Here is a 22,896-nt window from a genome sequence, read left to right as displayed (position 1 = left end):
TATTTGTTACAGTTTATCTTGTAGTATGTCATCAGTGCTGTATATTTGTAACAGTTTATCTTGTGGTATATCATCACTGCTGTACATTTATAACAGTTTATCTTGTATATCATCACGGCTGTATATTTGTAACAGTTTATCTTGTGGTATATCATCACTGCTGTATATTTGTTACAGTTTATCTTTTAGTATATCATCACTGCTGTACATTTATAACAGTTTATCTTGTATATCATCACGGCTGCATATTTGTAACAGTTATCTTGTAGTATATCATCACTGCTGTATATTTGTTACAGTTTATCTTGTAGATATACATCATTGCTGTATATTTGTTACAGTTTATCTTGTAGATATACATCATTGCTGTATATTTGTTACAGTTTATCTTGTAGATATACATCATTGCTGTATATTTGTTACAGTTTATCTTGTAGATATACATCATTGCTGTATATTTGTTACAGTTTATCTTGTAGATATACATCATTGCTGTATATTTGTTACAGTTTATCTTGTAGATATACATCATTGCTGTATATTTGTTACAGTTTATCTTGTAGATATACATCATTGCTGTATATTTGTTACAGTTTATCTCGTAGATATACATCATTGCTGTATATTTGTTACAGTTTATCTTGTAGAATATCATCACTGCTGTATATTTGTTACAGTTTATCTTGTAGTATATCATCACTGCTGTATATTTGTTACAGTTTATCTTCTAGTATATCATCACTGCTGTATATTTGTTACAGTTTTCAAGAACCAGTCAAGAAGAGAAGTAAACTTGTGCTCCCTGCGCCCCAAATTTCAGAGGCTGAACTTGAAGAGGTGAGTTAATTATCAAAAAATGTTGGATTCAAAACCCTTATCAATGATCAGACTTGGGGTAACTAGTTTTTTTAATCCTCTAAATGTTGCTCAAAATGAAGTAATAACAAGTAATTGGTCATCTGAAATTTAATCAGTCACTTCTGTGAAGTAGTAGGGTGAGTGTATATGGTAAATAAGAAGAATAAAGCCTTTTAGTGGGATATGCAAGTGGAATTTCTTTTTGTAATTTTAACGTCTGTATGTAGTTTTAGTTAAAACCTTTTAACCATTTTTATTTATAAGGATATAGTTTTTACTTATAAATTATAAATAACCCAAGAACTGCTTAGGCTGAGTAGGACATAGTTATTGCTTGTCAAATGTGAAATAACTTGGCAGCAGCAGTGGCTCAGTGGTTAGCTTTCTAGACATGTAATCAGAATGGTGCAGATTTTTGTTCCTCCCATCAGATTAATTCATGTTTGGCTACCATGGCTTGTCATTGGGTAAAAGACTTTGCTTCAGTTGCCTTAGCATTAACAGCATTAATGCATTGCTCTCCTATAAAACTTCAAATTTTCAAAAGTAAAGTAACTCAGAAGTAAAGACAAGTCAGAATAGAAGTACAGTAAAAACTGTTATGGGCAACCTCTGCTATGAGCAACCACCTGTCATTTCTGGCCACAATCGTAATGCATGGGTCGATTTTATTATATAAACACTCTGTCATGAGCGACCATGATGTCTTGGTAAAATATGCATTTTGAATGCTATGAATGACCACATTGCAAAAATAAACTCCACCAACCTTTATTTAATCTAATGACTGCTTTTACGATACTTTTAATAAAAAGAGGCTTGCTACTAGTGTCTGAAATTTTGTTGGTATGCTTAGAGTGTTTTATATTCATTGTAAACCAGACTAAAGTACCTGTAGAAAACACATAGCATGACTGTACCGCGAGACAGAACCAGTGACTTTTATGTAATCATTTGTAACAGCGATTACTTGAATAGTAAGGATTGTTCTAATCAAAAACTTGAAAGAAAAGAATTATGGCTACCGGTTTGTAAGTAGTGACTGATGGTACAGTCGGTAAAGCAGGTTAATGTACATGTCACGAACTGCCATTGTAGTGTCAAAATTAAGGTAATGGTCGCATATATTGTTTGTCTTTAGAGTTAACCCATATTGCCTAGGGGTGAATAAGGTCTTTGTCTATTAAACCAGCAAGTGAGAATCATTTGCAGGATTCAGATGATAGTGTTAAAGGCTTGTGATGGTGTTTTTATTTTTTTTAATATTTTTTTTTGTATTCCTGATGTTACTGTGATTACATCCCAGTCACCAAGCTGTCTTCTATTCAAGTTCGTGCGACTGGGTTACACACTTTGTGTATAGAGTAAATCCTGGTGTGTTTTCTTTGAATTAAGCCATTGACTTTTTTCTCTGAGTAAATGACTCTGTTTCTGGATGAACTGAGTGTTTCTTATTATTTCATTAATTGTTAGATATGCAATGCACATATATAGATCTTTCATATTTTCCAATAGCCTATTCCAAACTGTCTTTACAGTTCATTTTACAAGTGAGCACTAATAATGTTAACACCTAGTACCTTAATATTAATGGAAGAACCTCCAACTAAAATGAGACAAATGTTAATGCTGGAGAAAATAATTATTGTAACTGAGAGAAGTGAAAAAGCAATCCACTCACAAAATAGTGGTTTAAACGTTGGCAAAACAAATTTAGGGTGTTATATAAAGTGGAAGGAGTAACTCAGAAACGATTTCATATCCTAATACATGTGCATCTGATCTTCAAATGTAAATGTGATTTCATGTTTTATGATGGAAGTATATTGCTGTTTAAATGCATACAATATTTTAGTTAGAACTTCTAATTATGAATAGAATATGTACAGTGATTGTGGTTATTTTCATTAAATTGTTCTGAAGCTGGACCATGGAAACTGGACTTTTTGTACAAGCCTGTTATGAGAGACCACCTGTTTGGAGAGACCATTTTTGTTGGCAGAAGAGGCGGTCTGTCATAAAAGGTTTTACTGTACAATCAAATACTCACTGGAGTTTTAGGCAACATGCCCTGACAAAAGATTGATTTTTGCTCCAAACACGTTTTTTTTTTGTTGATCCAGTTTTATTATTCTTTTTTTAATAAATATACTGGCATTTGGTTCATAAAGTCAGAATGTGTTTTTTTTGGTAAGGATCAGTTTTCTTCTATTCCACTTTATTTCTCTTTTTCATCAGTATTCATTTAAAATGGATAATCAGATACATTGCTAGCATGATTGGAAATTTAGCTCAGCAACAATACTTTAAATGATTGAAATGCTGCTTGATTGCAAATGCTTCTGGTACTTAATGATTTTTACAAATTTTTTTTTAAATTCAGGTGGTGAAAGTGGGTCTAGCCAGTGAATATGCCCGGCAGCAGGCTGAGGAAGGTGGGGTCCAGAATGGTGCCACTCAGGCTTTGCTTCAGGATTACAACATTACCCCTAACACTGCTGCCCTACGCACCCCACGGACTCCAGCTGTTCATGATAATATCTTGCAGGTAATGACATCATGATTCTAGATATGTATTGTGGTTTTGATATGGAGATGTTAATATTCACCAGTCATTTTGCCTGTCCCACCTTGGCTTTCATTGCTAAGCATTGGATAGCGAAACCAGGACCTAGGGAGAAAAATAAAGGATAAAACAAAAACTTACATGGCACTTAAAATATTGATTCAAGGTAACTTAAATTATAAAAATAAACAGTATGCCATATCACACCAAGTAATGAAAAGTAAAATTTATATCTGTCAGAACGAATGTTGTAAGGAAAAATAAGTTTGAGATGAGCATTGTTGACATCAGAATCTTTATGATATCATAATCTTGATTATGTTCTTGCTTTCTCTTAGGGTGAGATCAGAATGAATATACTTGATGTTCACAAACTGCAAGGGTGTAGATTTTGCTACATTTTACCCAGACTGATGACTGTAAATCCTTTGTGCAGATATTGTCTGGGCAGGCCAAGTCTATAATTGTGCAACTTTTTGTTTGTAAGCGTTATTACCCATAATTCATGCTTTAGCTGATCAAATCAGGAGTTGTCTTTGTCTGAAACTGAGTTGGCTAATTTTAAATGTGGAAAAACAAAACTTTATTAGAATCATGATGAGTCTCATCTGGTGACCTTCAGAAGTTCATCACAGCATATTGTACCTTGCAAGATAGTTGGAGCAGACTGGTTACACAAATATTACAATGCTACAAATTGTGTGTCAGTTTGGAAACTGGTCAGCTGTGCATTCATTCAACATGTGTTAGTTATATACAGTTGATTAGTGATTAGTCCTGTACATGCTGTTGATTAGTGATTAGTCCTGTACATGCTGTTGATTAGTGATTAGTCCTGTACATGCTGTTGATTAGTGATTAATCTGTCAGAACTGTGAAAGTGTAAAATATTTTGATGAGGGATACATTGGATAATAATATTAAGCCAGATGTTGTCACAAGTTGACTGGTCCAACAAACTACAGACCTAAAAAATCAACATGTCCACGTTGGAAATTAACTGATCTTAGACATCAGGCTGCCTCTATTTTCAGCACCTGGTATGATTTATCTTCAGAAGTCACTAGATAGTCTATCATCAAGGCAAATAACTATCTACTTTTGAATAATTTGATGAATTTAAAATGCTTTAGAATATATGTACATAATATTTTGAAAGTATTCCCTTGATATTTTAAAAGGTATAATTGTTTATGGATAAAATGCAGCTTTTATATAAGTTAAATGCATTTTTTACAACAGTAACAGTTATTAACTGAACTTAATACATATTCTATACATGTTCATTATAGATATAATTTGCTTACAGGAACTAAAGGTCTCATGTTTTACAACTTAACACAATTTGATTTTGACAACAAACGGTATCCTAAAATAAAACAAATGCAGATTCTGATGTCCATCTTGACCAAATTATTTGAAAAATAGGAAATCATGACTATGTTTATGGTAGGTCACTCTTTACAGGTTTATGATTTGTTGCATGGCCAAGTTCGATGTAATGGTAAAACAGAAGAAAGTAACATTTTCAAGCCTGCCACTCAGGCGGTGTAATAGTTAGAGCATCCAGCTCAGATGTGGGTGGTTGCAGGTTTGAACTCCCACTTGCGTTATTTGATAAATTTATAAATATGGTACTGTTAGCAGCCTCGCTTGGTGCTTAGCATCAGGAGGTTAGTGTTAGGACTGGTTGGCTGTGTGACTGGATGGGACACGATGCCACATGACTGCAGCATGATGCTTCAAGACATCATAGTGATATGACTAAAATTGTTAACATTATGTTAAAATCGAAATCACACACTCAAGTAAAGCCTAAATTGTTATGTCCAATTGTGCTGATTACCTGTGAATAAAACATGTTTATAATAGTTGAAATTTAGTGGCTGTTACTTCAGGCTTAAAGTATGTTCATTGTTAAATCTTGTTTTTAAGAATGGAGAATACTTATAGATCCTGAAGCATAGTTTATAATTAATACACAGAAAATGTTGGAATAAAATGCTGTTGCATTTTATTTTATTTCTACTAAAAATTTAGAAAGAATGCCCATCATTTTTTTTACTTGTTTGCCTCATTTCTTCTCAGGGCTGTTCCATTAAAACATACCTTGAACCCAGGGAAGGCACTTTTAATGTGGGGTACTCACCCATTGAAGCAATTTAGATTTTTCTTATCATTTTAATATGAACTCTGTGAAATCAAAGTACCCTGGCATATATTTTTAAGAAACTGTCATCCCTGGGTACCATGTATGTTTAAAGGAACAGCCCTAATGGAATAACCAATAGAATTGTTTGCAGATTTTGAATGAAAATTTCTTGTACAGTCTTTTTTAACACAATTTGTTTAAATACTATTATTTGTCTGTCTTCATTAACAAAAACCCAGTAACATGTTGCTTTGCAACAAGTTCATTTGTAGTGCATCCAAAGTGAGGTAAATTTTTCTTATTTTAGCTGAACAAATTATAGTTACCTTTCATCCATGATTGCTGAAAAATGGGAGTTATGTCACTTTTGAAAAGTTCAAACCATTGCTAGAATTAAGTTACTTGGATAATATTAGGAATGTAAATATCCAAAGCTAAAGGCTTTTTAAAAAAAATTCTCATTACTGCTGTTGTTGCAGGACAAGAGTCGACACACTAATGTTGTTAAGAGTTTCAGCTATTTCCTTGGAGAAAATACTCATCTTAACCCACTTACCAATTTTCAGGACAAACAGATGAGTTGATACTTCAATTCATGTGATATTTAGCTTGGAGAATTAGTCTATTTGAAGAAAAGACCCATCTGTATGATATGTCAAGAAAAATGTACTGTCAAGCTTAAAGGTTGTTAGGTATTTACTTACAGGAAATGATCTTGTGTGTGTGTGGGTGTATTTTCTAGGTTTACTGTCTAAAGTTTAAGTCTTGACTTTTTAGTTTGCTAATATGAAATATTTTCATTGCAGGAGGCCCAGAACATAATGGCATTGACCAATGTGGACACTCCCCTGAAGGGAGGACTGAACACCCCCCTTCACAACTCAGACTTTAGTGGAGTGATCCCACGACACCAGCTAGCTCAGACTCCTAACACTTTGTTAGGGACACCATTCAGGACCCCTGGAATAATGGGCAGTGAAGGTGGTAAGTTCGTTTTGGTTAAACCTCTACAAAACTTTTCAGGTTTCAAAGTAGAAATACTGATGCAAGCATATATTGTGGGGCAAATCTTCACCAATCCCCAATTATCTGATTCCTCTTTCTAGAACAGATTGTCCCAAATGTGGTTCTGAAACTTCATACTTATCATATCAGGATTACTCCCTAATAGGGTCTTGTATTCTTTGACTTGTAATCTTTTCACTCATTTATAATCTGTATATAATTTATTTAGCACCCTCTAGTTCCAAATGTACCCTCTTTGTACATTTTTATGAATTTTGCTGGACCAGAATGCATTAACTGGTGTGAAACATTTCAAAATTTGGTTGTCCCAAGACTCTGGACACCAGATTTGTCCAACCCTACAGCCCAGACCCAGCATTTGGTATCCCCATGACTCTGGAAATGATATTTGTCTAGTCTAGATGAGGATTATTTTGTGCTGCTGAATTTAAGCTGAAATTGTGCCCAAGACATTTTGCCTCTTTTTAGGTACAACCCCCAAGGGTGGCATCACACCACAACAGCAGTTGGCTATTGGACCACCTGGACAGACACCACTTAGGACCCCAATAAGAGACAAGTTAAACATAAATCAAATAGAAGACTTTGAAGGTGGTGCTTATCATCAGGTAATGCCTATCCAAGTTTCATTAATGTTTATATGTTGTTTTCTTTTTCCTTATTTGCATGAGCATTGTGGTATGTTGTTATAACTTTTCTGGCATCTACAGTATTTTATTGTCAGTGTGAATAATTTTGCATGTCGGATTCAAGGGAGGGGGAAGGAGAATTTCATATGTCACTGGTGAGATGCCATATTCTGTGGCACCCTTATTATAAGCTTGCAGGATGCTAAAATGGATAAATAAAGGATGCCATATTCAGCTACATCAGCCTTATTTAGAATTGTTTTGGAGTTAAATGTTTGAAAAATCAAAATGATTTCAACATGGCTTTAAGTGCAACCTTGTGCAGACTCAAAGTAACACAAAATATTTGTCCTAGAATTCATTAAAATTTAAAGTTGAAAGACAAATGGTGTCAAACCAAAAACAAATGCATCTAGAAATTGAATGCAAAGATTGATACAGTAATACCTCATTATAACAGTGTCAGTAATATACCACCTTATAGTGAGGTCAATTTATAATGAAGTACAGCACTGCCTCGTTATAATACTGCTCAGAATATACCACTTTACAGTGAGATCACCTTATAATGAAGTAAAGCTCCTGAGAGTCAATGGACACTATCAAGAATCATGTCAGATCGATCTGCCAAAGAATCCAGGCAAACCAAGATCACAGTTTTCTTCAGGAAATTAACACAATATGTACATACACAGTGTGATGTGTTTGATGTATTAATTGTTTATGTACAAGTGCATGTTAGAATAAAGTAAAATAAACACGAGGCAATAGATGTATTGATTAATTTATTTCAGCCATTATTGTATATACAATACATGTACAGCAGCTAGCAAATACATTAATGATACAATGATATCTTAAAAGATGACCAAAAAAACAAAAAGAATATGGTAAAACAATTGGACCAATTAAACATTTATGGTATGCCTTATTGTTATGCTTCTTGTGAGCTCCTGTTTTATGCCTTAAAATCAGGAGTACAGAAGAAGTATTTTAATATGAAAATCCCACCCACTATCTTCCCAAAGGAATTCATTGACCTGGATTTATGACTTTTACTTGTCATGGCATTTTTATTTCATAACACATTTTTAGACCCAAGTTCAAAATTCTACATAAATTTCTTGATTTGTTTCTGGGTAAGATGTACTCAAGTGTTTGCAGGTCTCTGTTTCTTTTCCCACAGGACTTGAAGGAGCAGTTGCGGAGAGGCTTGGCAGGACTGCCAGCTCCAAGGAATGACTTTGAGATTGTTGTTCCAGAAGACATGAATGCATCCGCTGAGGAGCAGCCAGAGGAAACTCAGTACGTCGAGGACCAGGCTGACTTGGATGACCAAACAGAAGAGGAGAGACAGGCTAGGTGTATGTAACTACGTAAAACACTTATTGAAGTCATGCTGTACTTCTTTGAATATACATACAGCTAATTTCTTAGAATACATTTTTAACCTTTTTTCTTCCTGTCAGTAGGAGTAAAACATAACAAGAACAGCCATCATATTTCAGATTGATCAAATAAAGCGTCATTGACACCTTGAGTAATTTGTTAGCACCAATAGGCCTAGGTCCATTTCTTTTACTTGTCTTTGACTGCCTCTTTGAAGAAAAACTTAGCAATTGTGTGATCTTTGATGTTTAAGGATTTGTTTGTGTGCCAGTATCTACTTCTATATCTCTACACTGTTCTGGTCAGAGATTTCAAGCCATGGGGTACAGTCAGAGGAAACTTAATGACGATGACATCATGAGGAAGAATTCATTTTTTGAAACAAAAAGCAATGAATTTTGCTCCTTTGCTGCAGATGTATATTATGGGATGTGTTGAAATGGTTTTTTACAGATGTGTTATGTGTTTTACTATAAAATTTCAAGGGAAATCATTCAAATTAAAAAATAGGAAATACATACATGTACATTTATTTTTTGTTTAGACCATGACAAGAAATAATAAAAGAAACATTGGATATAAATAGGCATGTCATATTTGGCATATCATAATACAAATTTCACTAGAAAATTTGGTTTAAACATAAAGGACAGATTTTCAAGGTCACACACATGCACATAAAATTTGGTTGGTATGTCATTAGACTTATTTCGTCTTTAATTTATCATTTCAAGATGTATTTGTTACAGTGTCCTTTGCTAAATTTTTCTTCTGTTAATTATGTGGAATACTTTTTGGGAATTAACATCTTCAGAATAGTGTTATTTAACAAATAGATTTGATCTCAGAAGATATTGAAAAAGATAAAGTGCCCAGGCATAAGATCTTGTAGTGCTCAACTCAGATGTTTTTAGAGGGATGCTGATATTTGCCTGTAATTATAAAAGAAACATGATTATCTCACAATTTATGTTAATCCATTTGAATGTAGCCTATTACTCATACCCTCCAAACAATCAGTAGCCTCAAAAACTTTCATAGATATTTACCATATTTGGTCATTTTCACTGGCACTGATTTGACAGCACAAATTATTTTTTTAAACAATAACCGTCTTCAGCATATTTTATGCAAATTTCCTATTAGGGTTTTGCAGCAATGAAACAGAATTTAACAATTTCTGTATGCTTGCCATTATACCTGTAAAATCAGCCGTTTTTTCTTGGAATTTTTGGTAATCATTGTGAGGTGTGCACATACTTAATTGTACAGATAACTGTTGTGAAAAAAGTTTGGTAAAACTTCATATCTGTAAAAGTTGACATTTATATTTTGTTGAGCTAGATGCATAAAAATTCAGAGAATTAAATTTTTTAATGGAGCGCCAATGTTTATTGATCTTGTCATTGCTACAGACATCAGATTTAAAAACCCAATGAACATTGATCCATCTGTGGAAACAATAAGACCACTTCCTCAACATATGAATTAATATACCAGTGAAAACTACATTTTTTCAGAGTCACGAAAATTAACATCCGTGAGAGTAAGTGAAAGCGTAGTAAAACTTGGCACATAAAATACACATTATATTATGGTACGTTTTTCATGTGATTATAGTACAAAAAGAGATGAAGTTGAGATCACAGGCTGTACAGAGAGATCTACCAAGGCCAGTTGATGTCAACATGGATGTTCTCAGGACTCTTGGCCCCAATGATCCTCCTCTCACAGAACTTCAAAAGGTAGAAAGGGTTGGGATTTACCATTTTTTGACAGTTGTTCATAAGACCAAGTGAAGTTATGACATGTACCTACATCAAGCATTCATTGTTTGTTATCATTACAGTTTTAGACTTCTAAAAGGCCACAGGACCAGTGTAAACAAAGTTTGGTATGGAGCATCCTGACATAAAAGTCTACGAAGCTTTTACTGGTGATTAAGATCCATCATCTGATATTGCTACACAAAACATGAAAGTATACAAAGAGGGTCCACACAATTTGAACAAATTAACAGAAAGCACACTAGTGTGAAGGCTTTGTACAAATAGTGCCAGTTTTGTCATCAGAAACTACTGATAAAAAAAAAAACCGTAAATGATGATTTCTCAAATTTTACTCAATTTAAGAGGAAGCATCTTGGCATGAAGGTCTGTTAATATTGTATAAATTATGACAATCTGGTTTATAATATTTACCACCATTACTAAAAATATAAAACCTTTAAATGACTTCTCCAGAACCATTAAAGAGATTTGGACTAAATTGACAGAAAGAGACCTGCCATGAAGGTCATTCAAGTTTACACAAATGATGCTGATTCAAACTCCAGTATGGCTGTAGTCATTACTAAGATTAGAATAAAGCCTTTAGAAAACTACATGACAGAATTTGATAAGAATGTATGTGTAAGAGAGTCTTTGAAATTATGCAGATCTGCTATCCAATATAGCTGTTGTTACAAACAGTAGATAATATTGATCAAATTTGATTGAAATTGTTTTGGTTTGAAGGTCTTTATTTGTCATTGATGCTATTTATCAGCCATCACATATGGTTGAAGTTGCTAGGTCAGCCTCTCAACAAATTTTTTCAAAACTGGTCAACAGAATGTGAAAAACATTTGACAGAGTACCCCTACTAACAGATATTTTTGTTGTTGCCAACTGCTGTTGCATTTGGATTTAGGTATATGTCAGTCAGGTGAGCTGTTGCATTTGGATTTAGGTATATGTCAGCCAGGTGAGCTGTTGCATTTAGATTTAGGTACATGTCAGCCAGGTGAGTATTCTCAGTCCCACTTTGGATTTAGGTATATGTCAGGCAGGTGAGCAATCTCATTCCCACTTAGGCCTTTTGTTTTACCTCATGTATTCACTTATAAAGTCAAGGCAAACTGCAGACAACAAAGATACTGATCTGCCAAAGCATGATGCACATGCAGATCAAGGTCTTTTTTGTTTTTTTCTGCTGATTACTCCTAACTAACTGCATAGACCCACATCTGCCATCACATTATATTTTGGTAACTACTTAATCACAGGTCATGGAGCATGCCAATTTTTCCATGTAATCTGCTTGATAATAAGGGCAATTACAATTTCATGGCCAGACAGTTGGCTACACAGTCACCATTATTAGTACAGGTTCAACATTCCTTAGTCTATGTTCCAACTTGAACTTTTTACTTTTTGTTGGCTTTAAAAAAATTAAATTGTTAAAAATTTGAAAACTATGATGTATGTAGAATTACAGGGTATATCTATATAGGGTATTTATGGTAACTGCTTTTCTCACTTAAGGCAGAGGAGCTAATCAAGCAGGAGATGATGATAATGCTTCACCATGATGCTGTGTACAGCCCGACACCTGCCCAGCTGGGCATCGTTCCAGGCAAGAAAAATCTGCCCAGTCAGAAGAGTGTGGTGAACCAGGCAGCTCACCTAGCCTACCTTGAGCAGAACCCTTTTGAGAAGATTTCAGAGGATGATATGGAAACGGTAAAATGACCTTTCATTTAGCTGAGATTTAGGAAGTTTTCAGTGAAATAGGCCTTTAAGTTGGAGTTCATCCCAGTTTCCAAATCATGATACAGACATAAAAATGCTTTTTTCCTAATTCAGCAGAAGAATGTGTTGGTGCACATATTAGACTTGTGTTCCACATATGCACTTTTTGCTATACACAGTTTATTTTGTTGATTGTTTTTCATTTGTCTGTCCATTCACCCATTATTGACACTTTTGTTTCTGTGGCAAAAACTTTAAAAGCTATTTGAGATATCTTTATGAAATTATATTAGACTACTTGTGTTGATATTCCTTTTTGCTGTTCCCAATTCTTCAGTTTCTATATTTGTGATGTTTCAGCCCATTTGTCTTTCAATTCATACATCCATTATTCACACTTTAATTTCAGTGGCAAAATAAAATTTGTTAGTTTTCTGTAGTCTACCTTTCTAAATCAATTGATGCAAATATCTGGTCACAGATACGTTACAGTAAATCTGGGAATTTCTACATCCAGTAATCATCCTTTCAAATGAATATCTAACAATGGAATGTTTAGTAGTGAAACTGAGTGTTGACATGTTCTTTTGACCCTAGCTGATATTAAACTATGTGAAGTTATACACATTGGACATTCTTTGTTAAAAAATGATTTTATCTCTGTAAAATGTTCTATTTATTCAGAAGGGTACCACTTGCTCTTTGATTTATAATTTGTGAAGAAAAAATCTACTGTTCAATGTTAATGGTTGTAGGACTGCATCTGGGACTATTTTTATGGGCAACAAATGAAAGGTGCAGTGCTTGAGTCAGAATGAACAAAATTATTCCTTTTTTCTCTCTAAACAATTTTCATTAAAATAAAACTGTTTGAAAAACAGAATTTCAAATGGATAATGAGGTAGTATTAAATTTATAAATTCATTGAAAAGCTGGACATTAATTAACATTACCAGCAAGGTACCATGGCCCATCAGGACCAGTAGTGGATATATAGGCAGTGTATCCATATCCCAGTACAGGCTGTGGTAATCTTTCCAGAGATAGCTTGTAAACAGATAGCAGCTGGCTATGGACCACACCAGTTCTAAGACTGCCTCAAAAGTTCATCAGCCCAATCATCAGATCCATCCAAGGAGGTGTTGGTGTAGCTCACAAGTACCACCTTCCTTTCTTGATCCTACAGAGTCCAGAGAACATCCAAGCTTCCTCACATCGATCAAAGAGGCCATCATTGGCTGCTTATAAAGTTCCTGCATCAGTTGATTTGTCAGGTCAAGTTGCTTTTATACTTCATTGTTTTTAGAAGTAGCTGCAGGGTCCATATGTCAACAGGCCAGTCTTTTCTCATTGATGACTCCCATCAAATTTCAACCTGGCTGGCTTAAAGACATACACCCTGGTTTTTTACATTGATGTTCCTTCTGTCAACTGAGACATCACAGGCTTAAGAATTTCAGAATTTTATTTCATGACCAGAAGCCCATCCATGACACCCAGGAATTGGTTTGGAATGTCATAGCAATAGGATCCTTGCACAGCTTGGTTTCATTGGCTGTTTCCTAGCAGTCTGAACACAGTCTAAACCCATCGATCAAAAACCCTGCTGGTTATGCTTGGGAGTCAGTCACTCTTTATGGGGCATGTGCTTATCAAGCAACTCACCCACTTGCAAGAGCCATAGAGCAGGCCATTAATTTGCAGCTTGCAGAAAGAAATGCCTTACTTTTCATTTTTGCCCCTCAGAAAGATCACTACAAGCTATTCTCAGATCGAATCTAATTTCTTCCAGTGTCTCTTCTTAACTTCTTGAATTAAAAGACATTTGCTTTATCCTTGAGGTGCTTTTCCATTTGTTTAAAAACTCCTTGATTTTTTGACAAATCTCCTTGAATTTATCCAAGGGAATACAAAATGTTCAAGCTGAATAAAATAATAATAAATTCTAAAATTCATAATACTTTCTTTTTTATGTATTTTCCAAAAATAATTAAATAAGGAAAATGGGATTAAATTGAGTTTATCAACAGACACCACTTATTCTCATAAATAAATGAAACATACGTGATAGGGCGTGTGGAGGATATGTTTGTTCTATTGTAATGGTTACCAGATGGAGTAACATCCTTGGGTTGTGTTGGCACAGCTACATGTTTTCATCTTTTGTACCAGTTTATTCATGGATCAAGTACCATTTCCAGAAAGTTACATTTTCTTTTTAAAAAATAGTCCTTGAACGGTATTACCAGTCATTGAAAAGTTCTTTGAGAAAACATTTTCAGGTCTGTAGAAAACATGTTCTTTTTCATGGCCAGATAGAAGAGGTCAGAAATCTGGCTGCAAAAGAGGCAACCCTGTGCAAGATGAGCAGCCTGGAATCCAGCCCTTGTTTCCAAGGAGAGCAGAAAAACAGAAAGGACCTCTTCCCCAAGGCACACGAAATGGGGAAACTGTCATTCAAGCCCTTTGTCTTGATAAATCAGTTTTCAAGGGTCACAGACATGGTGACATGGTGAGACAAGGATCACTATCAACTGGGTCTCTCTTCCCAACACCCTCCATCTTGCATGATGCCATGCTCATGCTGAAAGTTTTGGACATCCACATGGGGGTAAGACATTGTCATGGAATGATAGAGACTCTGCCCTGACAACCCATGGATCTTGCTAGCTGTGTTGGAGGGCCTCCAGATCATGTTTAGTGATTCTCCCCTATAATCAAGGACTCCACTTGTTAAAGATTTCCCACAACAGTCTTCTCACAGAAAGGGCTGTGGAGATAGATCACAGCATAGACCCAATGGGATTATACTCCTGATTATTCTTAGTCCCCAGGGTCAGTGGCAAGCTTTATCCAATTACAGATTTAACTTCTCTCATTCTGTTCTTTAGAGCACCATGGCAAGGACTCTGGCAAGCAAAAAGGCCCTCCAGGAAATGGTGCCAAATTAAGAACGCCATCCTTCTCAGTGCCTGAATTCCCCAACTGACTGATCTATTTATCTGGTTTTTCAAGGAGAAAAAGGTGGCTCCAGTTCCTGACAGCCTTGGCCTCAGCATTACATGCCCTTTCAGTTTATCCAAATTATCTTCATTTCAGATGAGATGGCATGGTTGTCCTCTTGACGTGACCAGGCTTTGTAGTAAAAAAATATAGGTTGCTGTCAGTTGGCTATGAAAGGGTTGTCATATGCTAACTCTTCTCCATAGACAAGTTGAGAGCAGCAGCCATGTAAGACCCAGTTTGTGTTCTCAAGCACTACTTTAAACACAGTGGCAAGTTATGACATGTGCAAGCAACTCTTTCTTCTGGTGAAAGCTGGAAAGCAGGATATCACTCCTAATGCCTTATTGTTGTGGCTGAGGTGGGTTATATGCTTAGCATATTCAGAAGTCTAGAATATCAGAGTGACTTCATGAAGATTTTAGCTCATCAGATTAGATTGATCTCTGCATTCAAATACAATGTTTTGATCTGAGACATAATAGAAGCAGTTGACTGGCATGCAGAATGAACTTTCTTGAAATATTATTTCAGTGGTTTAGCTTCAGCATGCAGAATGAGCTTTCTTGAAATATTATTTCAGTGGTTTAGCTTCACTGGATTTGTTGGGTCTTTTGATGGTGGCCAAGACGACCACCAGACCCAATTAATAGTCAATGCAGCCCATCAGCTTCACTGATTTTCCTGTGAAATTTTGTAGATAAGATTTCACTACTCATCTTGTTAACTGGATATTGAGGTCACAATCATGTGACTTTAGGCTGTGTTGCTTATTAGGAGAATGGGTTATCATTCACCTGGAGTACCCAGCCATAATTCTGTCAGATACCTGTCAGATGCTCAGCCATCACTTCACCTGTTGTCTTTTGCCTGATGTAAAGGTAAGTAAGAAATGAACTTGAAGAAGAAAGCAAATTTTTTAAGTAAATTATATTTCTTCGAGAATATTTACCTGATCCAGTCAGTTTAAAACCCTCCCAACCACCCTGCCATGCAAGCATCTATGTTCATGTAATTCAGCTAAAAACTAGCAACACCTGGTTATGGCAAGAGTTATTGCCCTTTGTATGAAGTAAACAGAAAAGGTCTTTGTTTATATGTAGAAAAGGTTAGTGATAAAATGGGTTAAAATTAAATTATTTTGTTTGCTTTTTAAATCACTTGATTAAATTTTGAAGTAATTACAGGCCTTTTAGTAAAAGTTAAAAGTTGCATAAGACATGCTTTCCTCTGTAGAAATTTCAGCTGTCAGCTATGTTTTACACACACAAAAATATGATCTCGAAAAACAGACATTCTTCTGGTTCACCAATTTTCCTTTTGACCAAGATCAACTGTCTTCCTTTCAAGGCTGTAACTCTGCTGAAGCATGAGATGGAGGTGGTCAGGAAAGGGATGGGACATGGCGAGCTGTCACTGGAATCTTTCTGCCATGTCTGGGATGAGTGCTACTCACAGGTTCTCTTCCTGCCTAGTCTGAACAGATATACACGTGCCAACCTTGCCAGCAAGAAGGACAGAATTGAATCCCTGGAGAAGAGACTAGAGGTAAAACAGACAATACACAATTCACGATTGCCTTAAAGTCTCACCACCATTTACTGATAGCAAAATATTTATATCACTTTCGATGGTGAGAGCAAAATGTGTATCACTTTGGTGGTAATGGCAGTTTTAAAATGTGTTTCACTTTCTGTAATGGTAATGGCAGTAGAAAAACATGTCACTCTTTCTGTAGTGGTAATGGCAGTTGCCAAACATGTATCTTTCTGTGATGGTAATGGCAAAAGAAAAACATGTATATATCTGTGGTGGTAACAGGAATAGAAAAACATGCATCTTTCTGTGGTAGTAATGGCTATATAAAAACATATCTTTCTGTGGTGGTAATGGCAGTTGCCAAACATGAATCTTTCTTTGATGGTAATGGCATAGAAAACATATCTTTCTGTGGTGGCGATGTCAGTAGCCAGATATGTATCACTTTCTGTGTTAGCTGTTGCATTAGGGTCAATGTCAAGATTTTGTTTTCTGATATAACAAATTTATGGAAATTCATGCGCACAGAACATTGTGGTGCATGTTGCTGGTAAGTCCATGTTATCTGGTACTCTTGTTATACTCTGCCACAGATATGGATGGTATGTATAGTATTATCGTTCATTCTGTCCATCAGTTACACCTTGGTTAAGTTTTGCATTGTGAGCTACAGAGTTATAGTGCTTTTTACTGTTTGAGAAGAAGTAGGTCACCATGACCTAAATTTTACAATAGGGACTGCTTTGCATTAGCTTTGTATGTGGATGCATCTTGATATGTTCGATACTGTATTATGAAAGCAGGTTACTTTGGTCTATATTTTATGCTTCATTGATTTAGTCTAAGTTTACTTTCAGGTCAGTTTCTGAGGCATTATTAAATTTAGAATCAATCAGTTTTGTATGTGGATGTAATTTGGTGAGTACTGCACTTTACTATTATAGCTGGTTACTTTGACCTGTAATTCTTTGACTTTAATTTTCCATATTGGTCTGTTTTTCATGCATGTTTGGTTTGAGGGTTTTACAAAAAAAAGGGTTAAAGGGCATACAGGCCTTTGTTTATCATTAGATGAATGAGGGATTTCAACTTTTTATGCTTTGATATTAAATGCTTTATTTCATGTTGAATAACTTCAAAATGCAACCCACTTTTTTTAAACAACTTTTCATTCTTTTATTTTTCAGAACAACAGAAATCACATGACAAAAGATGCAAAGAATGCTGCAAAGCTTGAAAAGAAACTAAAAATTTTACTGGGAGGTTATCAGGTAAGAGTCTGTACACAATAGAGGAAATAAGAGGAAAGGTATTAAGTTCTTATTTCTTAATCCATTGTCACTGTTTTTCTTTACCTGTTTCTTTGTCTTATATCTCTCTTGTTGTAAGGCAAGTAGTTCCTGTAGTTTTGGGATTGTCTATTAGCATTCACAGATTTGATGCTTATAAAGTACATTGATATGTAAATTGATTTAAGATAATTAGAAAGGAAAATTAAAGATGTTAAAAGGAAAATGAATCAAAGTGTTTATGGCATCTCCTATATTTACCTGTCTAATCCCATCTTGTAAATTAGATAACATTCCTAGAACAGTGATGTTAGCTAAATAAAGTAAGATTTGACAAAACTTTAATATGATGACTTTTTTTAAAAAAAATTAAAAGCTGATAATGCCATTCCTTTTTCCCCAGTCTCGAAGTCAAGCCCTTGTGAAGCAGGTGACTGACTTGTATGAGCAGCTGGAACAGACCTTTGTAGAGTACAAAACATTTGATAACCTCAGACATCATGAAACGGGAGCCATTCCAAAAAGATTAGAGGTATGTGTACTAGATTTGCAAGCTGTGATTCATTCTTGAGATAGGTAGAAAATATTGATATGGTCATCTTTTTATGAGTGAAGTTTGACAGTAATAACATCAGCAGAACTTTTGTCAGTTGAAATACTTAGTTTGTGAGAAATGTATTAAACAGGCATGGCCTTTATGATATTTGTATATCATATGAGGATCTGATTGGGGGAAAATAAACCTTAGCCCATGCCAACCCCATGAGAATGTTTGAAACAAAAGCAATGATAACAAGGGCACACACCACCATGGAGGTTCCAGTGGGCTGTATCTGGTGGTGGTGGGTCAGCACAAATCCATAAGATCTACTTCTATGCTGGGAATCCAAACCCATTGTATCCTCGAAAGCCAGACTGATCACATGGAACTTAACATGATCATTTGATACTACATACAAAACACATACTCTGGCAGACTCTTTGAATTCAGCTGCCAGTGCTAACCAAAAGGAAGGGCACTGATCTTGCACACCACATGTGATCCTTCGACAAACCTTATGTAGACAGTAAGTTAAGGAGCTAATAATAGCTTCATGCATCACTGTATACTTTCCTATTTCAAGGTATATATTCAACACCCCTATAACATCAGCCTACCACACCACCAATACATCTCTTAATGGCCATTATCTTGAGAAAGCCCATTATGAAATACATCAAGGTCATCAAGTTGTGCATAAAGATAAATTAAGTACTTATCATCATAATAATGAAGTATATTTAAGTCTATATGAGTTTTCATATTCATAAAGTAATTAATTATGTCCAGCCTTTGTATATTCACTCTCCTTCTGCATATTTGTTCCAAAAATGTGAGATCTTTTATATTTTGTTTTTAAAGTATTTTTTTGTCAAGCCAAATAAAATAATTATAATTTTTTTCTCTTAAATTTATATTCCAGTCACTGAAGGAAGATGTACAAAGACAGACAGACAGAGAAAGAGAATTACAGAATCGCTATAGCGATCTCCAGTTCAAACTTTCCAAATACAGTTGAGAGAGAATTCTCTAAGGTCATGGGTATGGTCCAGGTCTTGAAATTCACCTGGATTCGGCTGAATGTCAAGAGGAAGTTATTATTTGATCTCATGTCAATCCCTTTTGGTAGAAGCTTGACATTGCAATCACTTTGGTATCTGTGTTCATGTCCATCCATTCATACATCTGTCCAAATTAATCTCAATTTTAAACTTTAAGATTGACCTTAAGAATTAACGTTTTTTCTTAGCTAAAGAAAATGTAGACTGAGCAATAAAGGGGTCTCTTGTGTCAGTTTATTGTGTATTCCAATTGTATATTTACATGATGCCATTTTTGCCTATGTATACATCTAGAAATGCATGATTCAGTTTATAAATAGCACCACCAACTCAGACAGATGCTTGCATATTGCATAAAACTAGATGAATGTTTAAAACATTCTTGAAATCAGTTCTCTTAAATTAAACTGAAATATTTTGGATAGATAACAAAACTTCCAGATTAGGTTATTATTATTATTATTAATTTTATTAATCTATAAATATATACAAGTCATCTTCAGAAGGTTAAACTGCTACTTAACAGTAAATATTAACATTGATTTGTAGAGTCAGATCATCTTGGGCATTCATATTGTTCAGTATTGTAATGAATAAATATTTCAGCCCAAATGAAATAGTTTAGTAAAATATTGACTTTTCTGCTGGGCCAGAGCTTTTATCAAAGCATGTATTTACGACTTTGTTTCAGTCCTAATTTTACTGGTAATTTGTGACGATAGGAAAAAAGCTGTGAAATGTCATTGACATGATCTGTCAAGACCCATACTGCATGTTTAGCTTTTGAATATTAAAAAGAATAAAGGGATAAATAGCAAGAAAATATGCTTTTGTATTCTTTCTGATTGTTTGGCGTCTTGTAATGTTTAATGTTCCAACTGGTTAACTAGACTTTTATCAAAAATAGGTTATCATTTCAAAAGGCCATGATGAAACTATTTCTCTTGAATTGAGTTTTGTGACTGCTTTTCAGGAATTTAATAAATGTGAACAATTGTATGTATTGTTTATGAATAATAAATCCAGCAGAAATGCAGATTCTTTTTATTCATATCAGTCTAGCAAGTTTTGTACATAGGTTTTGAGATAAATGGTAACCACTAATAAAATGACATGATTAACAAATGAGTTGTCTTTTCCTTATTCTAAAAAGACATGCAGATGCACACATGGACATTATTTATATATTTATTTTATTTTTATTAGCTTCCCTTGCCATGAGGCCAAGTGATCTTATCATATGTTGTTCTCAGTGTGACATCTATTGACAATTGCTGTTTACAATTTCTCAAAAATCGTTCAGCTGAATTTGACAGAAAGTTTCCTCACATGAATTGCTTTAAAATTTATTCAAATGGTGCCAATCCATCATCAGTTGTGGCTGTCATTACTAAAGCTAGAGAAACCTTTAGATACTGCTTTCTGAAAAACCACAACAGAGTTTTACCATTGTTGATAGCAAACTGGCATGAAGGTCTTTAAGATTTATTCCAATGGTGCCAGTCCAACATGGGTATAAGGACTTTTAAATTTATGCAAATGATGTCAGTTTGCAACATATATAGTAAACATTACTACACTCGAAAATTCCTTTAACTGAATGCTATATTTTAAAAACAGAATTTGACTAAATTTAACAGAAAACATTCCGGCTTGAAGGTCATGTAAGTTTGTGGAAATGATGCCAATCGGTCATCAAAAATTTGTTTTTGGTCAAATAGAAAGCCTTTTTATAACTTCTAGCACATCACTGAACATACTTTGAACAGATTTGACAGTTAGTGCCCTAGGTTGAATACCTTTCAGATTTATACAAATGATATTTCTCTGATATCAGATTGGCTACTGTTATGAAAACAAGAAAGACATTTAGACAACTTTATTTATAAAAGATCTGTTGAAAAGAATTTGATCCAATTTGACACAAGCATCATGGCATTGGTGCATTTCAATATGGGGTAATTGATGTGATATCAGATATGAATGAGGATACTAAACCTACAGAAACCATGAAAAATTTGTTTCTAAAACAGCATTGTATTAACCCAGATTTCTTATTTGAGAACAATTTAGGTTCCACTATACAGTTATTACATATGAAAGAAGGATAGGTATATGGTGAAATTGTCTGCATTTGCAACAATCACATTGGAGAGAATGTTGGCCTACCTCACTGGATTTTGGAATATTTTTAAAATTATAACTTTTAACAATTTCTAAGTCATACCACTACAATGTCTGCAGTGTGGCAGTTTGTAGTTATGTCTAGCACTGGGGCATCATGCCACAGACATGTAGCATGATGTCCCACCTAGTCACATTATCCTGACACCGGGCCAACCAGTTCTAACAACCTCTTAATGCTGAGCGCCAAGCGAGGCAGCTGTTAGTACTATTTTTATAAGTCTTTGGTATGACTCAGCCAGAGATCGAACCCATGACCTTCCGCATCCGAGGCAGACGCTCTATGCACTAGGCCACGAGCGGTGCTGGCCTACCTCTAAGATCTTTCATGTACTGTTACAGACATTTCTTTGTGTGGTGCATAAGCAGAGAAGAGATCTGAGACGGGCTTAAGAAATGTACTTGAATTAGTCCAAAGTACACTAACCTTAGCAGTAATTAAAATATTGATAATGAAGAAAGGACCTTGAATTAATCCAAAGTACACTAACCTTAGCAGTTATTAAAATAGGGACAATGAATTTTGGCAGAGTAACTTCTGAAAATGCAATAAATAAATTATAAAATAATTTTTAAAGACATAAATTATTGGTTAGTTTTTTTACCTCTCTTGTCCAGGAAGTGAAAATTGCCAAGCAGAGCTAGCAGACTTATGAGAGATACTTATCTAAAGTAAGGTCAAGCTGTTTGCTCTATAACTTAATTACACCCATTAGTCATACACCAAAATAGAGAATTAAATGCGATTTTTTAACAATCCACAAGATATACAAGGTCTTTATCAAATAACCACAATAATGAGTTAAGCAGGAATATTCCATTCCTTTAGAATTAGAACCCAATTGAAAAGTAAGAATGTGCAGAGTGGAACCTTAGAATGAAAGGTTCAAAGTTATGCTGAGTTCTTTCCCCTTGTAGGAAAGTGTAAAACATTATTTATAATAGAAGACACATAAGTTACAATAGAACAAGTTATTAAGATAACATGATAAAAACATGGATTAAAATGAATGATTTATAATGTAAACTGAAGATAACTATAAAATGATGTAACAAGAAACACTGAAATTGACAATAATTCAAGAATTATTTATAAGACTACTATCACACCAACATTTACATATATTGTATCAATTATGTACTTGAG

The 22,896-nt window shown here is 34.7% G+C and overlaps 1 protein-coding gene across 1 annotated transcript in view; it reads left to right on the top strand.

The window, feature by feature from the left end:
- LOC149773694 (cell division cycle 5-like protein) overlaps window positions 1-20,690 on the top strand; it is a 34,787-nt gene extending 14,097 nt beyond the window's left edge. Inside the window, exons 10-20 of the mRNA XM_089946239.1 lie at window positions 762-837; window positions 3,242-3,406; window positions 6,383-6,560; window positions 7,071-7,210; window positions 8,418-8,595; window positions 10,241-10,365; window positions 11,926-12,123; window positions 16,486-16,683; window positions 17,862-17,945; window positions 18,367-18,495; window positions 19,427-20,690. Coding sequence (XP_089802365.1) covers window positions 762-837; window positions 3,242-3,406; window positions 6,383-6,560; window positions 7,071-7,210; window positions 8,418-8,595; window positions 10,241-10,365; window positions 11,926-12,123; window positions 16,486-16,683; window positions 17,862-17,945; window positions 18,367-18,495; window positions 19,427-19,522 — 1,567 coding nt within the window. The 3' untranslated portion in view covers window positions 19,523-20,690. The remainder of the gene's footprint in view (window positions 1-761; window positions 838-3,241; window positions 3,407-6,382; window positions 6,561-7,070; window positions 7,211-8,417; window positions 8,596-10,240; window positions 10,366-11,925; window positions 12,124-16,485; window positions 16,684-17,861; window positions 17,946-18,366; window positions 18,496-19,426) is intronic.
- Window positions 20,691-22,896: the final 2,206 nt, after the last annotated feature.

The sequence above is a fragment of the Sinohyriopsis cumingii genome, unplaced genomic scaffold, assembly GCF_028554795.1.
Source record: "Sinohyriopsis cumingii isolate HCF-2022 unplaced genomic scaffold, ASM2855479v2 utg000622l, whole genome shotgun sequence".
Classification (NCBI taxonomy): domain Eukaryota; kingdom Metazoa; phylum Mollusca; class Bivalvia; order Unionida; family Unionidae; genus Sinohyriopsis; species Sinohyriopsis cumingii.
The sequence above is the reverse complement of the archived record's forward strand: the minus strand, read 5'-3'. Positions and strand labels throughout refer to the sequence as shown.